Source organism: Grus americana, chromosome 7 (assembly GCF_028858705.1).
Source record: "Grus americana isolate bGruAme1 chromosome 7, bGruAme1.mat, whole genome shotgun sequence".
Lineage (NCBI taxonomy): Eukaryota > Metazoa > Chordata > Aves > Gruiformes > Gruidae > Grus > Grus americana.
Genome location: NC_072858.1, coordinates 8,063,924 through 8,072,433, shown reverse-complemented (window position 1 = coordinate 8,072,433; position 8,510 = coordinate 8,063,924). Strand labels below are relative to the sequence as shown.

The 8,510-nt window shown below is 40.9% G+C and overlaps 1 protein-coding gene across 1 annotated transcript; it reads left to right on the top strand.

The window, feature by feature from the left end:
• Positions 1-1,049: 1,049 nt before the first annotated feature.
• On the top strand, positions 1,050-6,465 carry KCNK18 (potassium two pore domain channel subfamily K member 18). Its single transcript, XM_054831877.1, has 3 exons — positions 1,050-1,266; positions 2,339-2,485; positions 5,654-6,465. The coding sequence occupies exons 1-3, from the start codon at positions 1,050-1,052 to the stop codon at positions 6,463-6,465; spliced, it is 1,176 nt and encodes a 391-aa protein (XP_054687852.1).
• The last annotated feature ends 2,045 nt before the right edge of the window (positions 6,466-8,510 follow it).

Sequence of the window (8,510 nt, the reverse complement as noted above, 5' to 3'; positions counted from 1 at the left end):
TATAATATCTTGTGATCCAATTTGCTGAGAGTTGGACCTAGAAGAAATCACCGTAACTGTGTAGGATTTCTTTGCAGTATGGATGTGTTGCTTGTATATAGCTCAGTAGGTCTTGGCTGTACAAGGCTGTTTCAATTTTTAATGAAAGACTCCTAGAGATGAAATATTTAACTCTGTAAAGTCCGACTCCCCTTAGTACCACTACTAACATTGCAAAGGGCAGAAATACTGCTTGTTGCTCTGAGGGTTTTAGAGTGATGGATGAAAGAAAGGTTTTATTTTTAAAGTTGGGTATAGTTTGCAGAGATCATTAACCTTGAACTGAATCCTGCAGTTCTTACTTACTAAGGTCACTAGGAGTTTCAATTAATAGGAAGGTTTTAATCGAAAAAGGGCAAAACCTTTTTGACTCTTCTTTGAGAAAAATCTGTTAAAATTCAAAAGAAACCCCCTACAAAGATTACATGGTATAGAGAGAGATTCTGTAAGCCATCTGAAAGAGAAAAGAATTTTTTTGTTCTACAGTCTGCCCGGAGGTGACAATAATTAGTGCCAACCCCTTCTTTTGATTAATTTTAAATCTCCCTGTTCATTTCTGGGAGAAATCTTTAAAGAAATCCATCCCTTACAGTGTGCACTTCCCCCCCCCCCCCCCCGGGAGTTGGAAATATTTCTACTGTATCAATGGGAAACTGTAATTCAGAACAAGAAACTTTAAACATGAGTTGGCTTCAATCGAAACCCACAGAAGCTGATGATCTGTGTGCATTACAGCGCTGGCTGATCAATAGTAATTCAGGGATAGAGTGGCGTATCGTCAACTGAAAAAATATTTCAAGGCTTGATTAGTTGTGCTCCTTTTCCATTGGGACTGTAGTGCAATCTTCACTTATAAAGACATGTGACCTGAAAGCCTGAGGCAGAACAATCCTTGTTTTCACAGGAGGAGCTTTTCTAGGATGCAAAAGCTTTTACATCCTCATCCTTGTTTCTAAAAGCTGTGTCTTCTCCACAAAATTAAAAAAGAAAAAAAAAAAAGCAAGCTTAGGATGGCATCAACATCACAGCCTCTGCGAGGTAAAAGGGCATGTAAAAAAATATTTTGGGCAGTGTTTCCACATGCCTGCTTCATTCTGTCTCTTGTGATCTATGCTTTTCTTGGGGCTCTCATGTTTTCCCACATTGAAGGTAACCGGAAGGTCAATTTAAGTGAAGAATATAGAAAATTTCTGCAGAATCTGTGGTACATCTCCAGAAATTTATCAGGTATGTACTGGAATTTGAAAATAACTTAACTGTACAAGGAGTTACTCATTCTCTTGCTTTTCGAATGAGATTTTGGGCTTTTGAAGACATTCTTCAAAATACTAACAGCTGAACCTGCCAAGAGGATTTTCCCTCTGCCTAGCTAATGACTGCTGTTGTTTGCTTGTCTTCCTTAGCTGTGATTTTTTACTGCAAGCTTCCCCGACCCCTGTGTTCCTGCTTGAAAAGACTTTTCCTGAGGTGTCTGTGTTCTCCCTTTTGCCCAAGTCACCTAAGATCCTTAAAGAGCAGCTGAGATTCCCATGGTATTTCCCTCTGATTGCTGGAGACTGAATCCTCTGTCTCAGAAAGTCTCTTCCAGCTCCTTCTTCCCCGCTCTGAGCCTCCCTACCACCCCTCTGGCCATGGGATGCTCAGACGGAGGCAGGTGCTGTGCTGCGCCCAGGACCGGATGGTGCTGATGGAGGGGGTAGAAGGGAGGAGAAGGGGTAGAAATCCTCCTGGATCTGTGTCAGGGCTCGAACATGGGCTTGGGCTTTCACTCAGGAAGCTGTGATGTCTTTGGGACAAGGGTCCCTCTAGGTAATGTCCTTTCAAGCAGAGCTCGAGGAATGAGGAGGAATGAGGGGTGCAGGCTCTGGGATTCACAGCGGGGTGCTGGGCAGTGCCACCCACGTGGTTCATATTGGTCATCTACTGACGACCCCACATTTCTAGTGTCTTTGAGTCAAAAGAAGACTAATCTCCTGGGGAGTCCAAAATGAAACAGTACTTTCAGGCTGGAAGCTAAATATTTGATCTTTACTGTACTGCTTCTTTATGCTTATTTTTGTCATATTTGGACTTTGTTGGAGCAGAACTTGCTTATTCTTTGTTTCTTTATTCTTTGAAGCCATTGAATCCACCTGATTTTTTTCAGGGGTGAGGGGGAAGGGGAGATGAATATTTTTATCTTCTAAAAGAATACGAGCAAATCCTTAGCTGGAGTAAACTTCACTGGAATAACAGGATGGCTGCTCCCTGAGTGGTGGTCTGCAAATGCTCAGTGTATCTCCTGTTGTTACTGTAACAGATAACATGACAGAAAATGAGGAGATATTTAAGGAAGAAATCCATGAACTGCTCAACAGAGCTGAACGAGACTGGTTTGTCAATCCAAAAGATATCTGGACTTTCTTTGGGTCTCTCTTTTTCTGCTGCACAGTATTCACAACTGTGGGTAAGTTCAGAGGTAAAGTAACCCCCTGCAGAATTAATTGCTATTGCTGCTTTCTCTAATGTATTTCTTCCGGGGAATTTAAAAGAACAAACCAAACCAAACCCCCGAATCCCCTTGAATTTTTCTCCTGAGTATTGTTGATGAGTTTGCGAGGAGATCTGCAAACACAGATTGCAGAGACGTAGCTGAGTCACAGAAGCAAGCCAGAGTTTAGTAACTAGTGATGCTATGCACTAATTAGCTGCATCATTACATGCATACTGTAACACGTACTCATCTACGACATGTGCGCAAAACTATTATATGAAAGTAAAAATAAAGCTCCATTTTCCAGTCAAACCTTATCCTTCCCACTATTGCGTGTTACGTTGGGTAGTGTTTTCTTCACTGTAGGAGGTAATTCATTATGCATATATTGTTTTTCAGTTGCTTCCCTGTTATTTATGTTTAACTCAGCTTTGTAAATCTATAGCTCTATACTTAACCGTGCTGTTGTTCACACTTCTCTGGGTTAATAGCACATGGCAATGTTTGTCACACCTGTGAAACCTTTCATTCTGACTTCATATTTCAAAGAAAGACCTAGATCAAATGGAAACATCTGCTCTGGTTTTAGCTCCCTCTGCATTGCTAAATACAACTCCTCACGCTCATTCCCAAAGCTACTTTTACCTCTTTGCTAATGTTTCTCAAATGCAGGCAAGTACAGCCACTGACTATCTAAATTTGTCAGAATCAAAGCTGGATGAGAAATCGTCCCACAACATTGTATCAAATTGCAAAGACATGTCTCCACTGCATTAGGATATACTCAAGATCCCAGCATGGGGATGCATCTTAATGCAAAAGAAAAACTGAACCTTGAAAAAGAGTTTATCCTATACAAGGGATAGTGTGAGAGTTAATGTGGTCGCTTGGAGCACGGAGGAGACCCTTGCGTGCTGAGTCACAGCAGGGGCTTGAACCTCGGACTCTGATGTCTTAGGTGACTGTTCAAACTCAGATTCCTGCAGCCCCTGAGTTTGAAGACAGTTATATAGGTCATCAGAGACACATCCTGGTGATGCAGACCTGGATCCTCACCCCAGTGAATATTTCCTAGTGCAAACACAACAGCTAGGAACATTTGAAAGAGGACGTTTGATCAGAAAGCTTTGACTTCAGCAAACTGATGAAAAACCATATTGTTGAAAACTTCTTGACTGCATATACTTACCCATCTCTGTTGACATGGGACTTTACAAATGTCCCCATACGCACTGACCAAACATATTTATCTCTAAACTGCCGTTACTTTTGGCCTTCCTTGCGCTGAGCGTTAACACAGCTTCCTCAGGCTTCGAGCTGAGTTTTGGGATCAGTAGGAAACTTGGCATATTTGTTGCTAACGAGCGGCTGTTTCCATGGTGGTGGGTTTGTTACTTGCGGTATTAGGTACCGATAAATCACGTCAGGTTACAGTCAACTTAACTACCTGTAATTGCCTAGGAGAAGCAAGGCATCTAGTCTGAAGATCAGTGGTCTGAACTGCCATCTCTTCACTGCCCATAGATGTTGCCTGGTGGCTCAGCCGGGCTAGATTTCTGAATAGCTAAATTTAAACTCAAGATAAGTTTTAACCCTTGAAACTGCACTAGGTATTTTTAATGCATGGAAATTGAGGGGGAAAAAAAGAGAAAAAAATCACTCTGCACAATAACTACAATAATTAATCTTCCCCAATTGCTTCAGTAGTAAGGATTACCATTCCCAGTTAGCCAGTGGGGAACAGAGTGACAGAGAATAGTTTTTCAGTGCCTCACAGCAAAGGAGGGACCAAGGTTGGATTCATAAAAAAGGCTATGGCAGCCAGTGGTGAAAACAAACATGAATGGATGGATAAAATTAAGGAAACCATACCTCAGCATATGAGATAATCTGACAGGCTAAGGATCTGAAAAGAAATGCTTTAAGTCTTTTTGGAGGATGAGAAGAAAAATAGTTGTTAAAACTTAATACAATTAATATAATGCTGATGTTTTATGCCACTGTAATGGAAAAGCACTAACTTAAAATTTAAGTTTCATATCCAATATGTTAGAGGAAGGAAATATAAACACTCACATTGAATTTAGGGAAAGGGCGTATCTTCTGCTACCATTTTATGTGTCATAAAGGCCATGCATCTGATAGTACTTCTCTATTTGTTGTAATAGATAATTGTAAGCTTTAGTACTCTAGAATAAACATGCATTTCCTTGTGTGATAAACATATGCTTCCTCACTTGATCCTTTGTTCTTCTGAGTACATTTAAGTGACTCTGAAAACTGTGAAGTCAGTACAAACACAATGTCAATACAACATGTGCCATTAGAGCTAGAGCTGATGAACTAGGGACAGTTTCAAATTCTGTTAGTAGCTTGCCGTTCATCACAAGTAGTTTTGGCAAAGAAATGAAGTTTGAGATATGGGTCTCATTGTTCCAGTTTGATCCATAGTGCTGTCCCAGTTTCACAATTCAGACAGCCATCCAGATCTGAATCTTGCCAGAGCTCAGGGAGTTTCAGCCCCAGAAATCACTGGGTCGTACTGCCAGATCCTGGAGGTTGGCCAGGAGATGATCCCCCAGCTCCTCGTGCACAGGCCATTAGCTTCCCCCAGCATCAGCTGTTGTCTCTGTGAGCTCAGCCCTCAGCTCAGCTTCCCTGCGGAGGGACCCATGGGCCCAAGACCTCTCTTGCTCTCTTGCCTTTTGGATCCTTCTTAACCCAGACTCCCAGGTCAGGAAATCTTCCTGATAACAGTCTCCAGCAGGACAGAGGCTGCACACCAATCTTGGGCTGGCCCAAACCTTTTGTTTCTGCTCCCTAATTGACCTCTTGTTGTCAGGCAGTTAAGTCAAATAGCTGATTAGGTGCAGATAAGGTAGGAAGAGTTAATTCAATAGGATTGGCAAACTCCAGACCTTCAAGTGCTTGAAGAGGTAGGATGCCTGCATTAGTAACCAGCATTTGATACTCAGAAATTTTAATATCTTCAAAGCAAAGCAAAAAAGAACAGCATGTTCTGGACTAAAAATTCACTTTTAAAATTGACAGCAATAAAAACCTCAGAGGATGTGAATACCTAGTAAATCATGATGTTCTCTCTCCCTTTCCCTTCTCTTCCTCTTTTTGTTTTTGTTCAAGGTTATGGTAATACCTATCCTGTGACACGGGTTGGAAAATATCTCTGTATGCTCTATGCTTTATTTGGCATCCCTCTGATGTTCTTGGTCCTGACAGACATGGGAGACATCCTTGCGACTCTCTTATCCAAGTCTTACAATGAATTCAGAAAACTACAGTCAAAAATTCTAGCCTCTAAACTCTGTTCTGGATCCACATGTAACAAAGGGGATGAACTGAAATCCAGAGCACAGTCTAAAGTTGCCATCAATGAGCCCTTGACTATTATGGAAGTTCTGAAAAGTCAGCCAGGTCTTAAAAGGAAGCCAATCAAATACCGCAATGCCGAAATTTTTGAAATGTTAATTGACAGAGAAAAGGAACATACGAAACAAGCAAGAAATAAAAGCATTGAGAGATGGAGTTCATGTCCTGAACTAGCCAGGGGAAAGACAATGTCCAGAGTAATTGAGAATTTTGACAAAATTGGGAAACAGTTAGAAAAATTAGATGTGCCCATTGTATTAATGGTGCTAGTTATCTTTGTGTACATCTCCTGTGCAGCTGCTATTCTTCCAAACTGGGAAACCAGGCTGGATTTTCAGGAAGCCTTTTATTTCTGCTTTATCACCTTGACAACTATTGGATTTGGAGATACACAACTGGAACATCCCAAGTTTTTCTTGTTTTTTTCCCTCTATATTATTATTGGCATGGAAATTGTCTTCATTGCATTTAAGCTGGGCCAAGACCGCTTAATTGGTTTGTATAAAAAGGTTATTTCATTTTGTGGGGAGAAAAAGATACCATCAAAGAAGGTATATCCAAAATAAGAACGGTTATTTCTCCTTCGCTTGTAAGCATTGGCGACTGCAATGAGATGAAACTGTTCCTGTGCATTTCTTCTCCCTGCCTTGGGCTGGCAGGAGGCATATTTTATTCTGATTTCCCCTGAGAATCTGCTGTAAAATGGCTGAATACCTCAGGAGATACTTGGTGAAGGCATCTCCAGGGAGTACTTTCCAACAAGGTCCCATCTGCTAAATAATAAAAGAAGATGATGTGTGATGAAAAAGAAGGCTCTCCCTGCCAGTGCTCCCTTGCATCTTTTGCAAAGCTCTGACTTTCAGCAGCCTTTCTGTCCTCTCTCCCACAGCAAGCCAATTTAGGATTTTTTTTTTCAGCAGTTGTCCAAGCAAGGCTCAGATCAATGTCTCATCCTGCCACCTTGTCTGCAGCCAGGAACAGTTTGGTTGTGTCTGTCAGACCTGAACTGTGACAGCATGCTACTGCAAAATGATTCATCATCAGAGAGAGTTGGGGAGAAGAAGTATGAACCCAGCTGCTCTTTCATCATGACTGCACGTATTGCATACATTGCACATTTGTGCAGGCCAGAGGAATTTTAAAATAGGAGGAAGGACACCAAGTTTTCACCTCTTTCACTGTCTCGTGTCCAGAAATCAATCAGAGAATTGTTCATCTGTTCAGGGCTGAAACCACTCCTTTTCCATCATGATTTATCATATCTGTACTCAGCCCAGAGTTGGTGTGTGTCTCATGATGTCCAGCTACAGAAGTGCTTATGACAAGTTCTGCTCTCGAGAGGGTCACCTGGGGGAAGGCACGCAGCAAACCTGAAGGTGACTACAGTCACAGAACAAAGCTCCATCTCTTTGCTGTTAAAGAAGCATGATGGTCTGGGGACATTGATCCCAGAAGTCCCCACTCCTAATCCAGGTTTTACTCTGCACAGACTACTTGACTTCTGGGAGTTCCTTGATCCACTCGTCGAAAGAAAAGCCTTCCTGTTTCACTGGGATGTGGTGAGGATCCTGTAGTTATATACTTGCGGAGCACATTAATATGTGAATTATGCCATTTCTTCAAGATTTTGCTTGTATTATTCATAATCTGAAGTGAGCTATCAATGATAGATAATTTTTTTTCTGTCAAAAAGACCCCAACACACTCTATAAAAGAAACCACTGACTTTAATTAACCGCCTCTTAACTTGTAAACTATGTGCATGCCCACTGAATGTGAGGGGTGATATCTGTAGGTATCAAAGCATGTTTGATTACGTACAGAATGTACAATATTCTCCACAGTAAATTTGCTATTTGAAGCTGTGATTTTCAGAATATTTACATGGCATCCTATCTCTGTTACACTCCATGTACATGGTAATGTGTATCCAGTCTTTATTAATAATTAGATGCACTGATGATATGCAAAATATATAATGAATGATGGTATATAGAAAAGTGCTTTATAAGAATAACAATAAAGAATACAGCAGCTGGAAGGAACTCTGGTTAACTTTTTCATGTTTGCCGTGACTTTGGTTTCACATACAAAGTCCTTCTGTTCAGACTATTCTCATATTACTTTATTTTATGTCTTTGGATTAAAATCAGTGTAGAACCTTGGACCCATGCCAAAGTTCTCAGAAATCGATGAAAAGACTCAGATGATTTAATGGGCTTTGGATCAGAGACCTGCACTTCCTCCTCCTCAGGGTTCTTCCTTGTGATATGCCTAACACTGCCAGCATTAGTAGAACTGGTCTTTATATCATTTGATTAGTTTCTCATATCAGTGAGATCTCAGTTATGGAGAGACATTAATCCTGAATTCATCCCCTATAGATTTCTCCTTGACTTGGTACCTTGATACTTTACATTTACTTTACTGACTTAGGGAATTTTGGCTGGACTTGCAGTAAGGATTCTGTACCAAATCATTCAAGTTATGGCCAAAGGATGGCAGTAAACAGCTTTCATTCATATAGAACCCGTCAGTTATTGGGAATAAAAAACGTATTTTATAGAAGGTGAGAGAACAGATGACATCACCATGGCCCTCTATAAAATGA

Excerpts from the sequence above, each read along its gene's own strand:
- KCNK18 (XM_054831877.1), top strand. The coding sequence starts at position 1,050 with ATGGCATCAACATCACAGCCTCTGCGAGGTAAAAGGGCATGTAAAAAA. Across the intron at positions 1,267-2,338 it reads CATCTCCAGAAATTTATCAG|ATAACATGACAGAAAATGAG; the intron begins GTATGTACTGGA and ends TTACTGTAACAG. Across the intron at positions 2,486-5,653 it reads CACAGTATTCACAACTGTGG|GTTATGGTAATACCTATCCT; the intron begins GTAAGTTCAGAG and ends TTTTTGTTCAAG.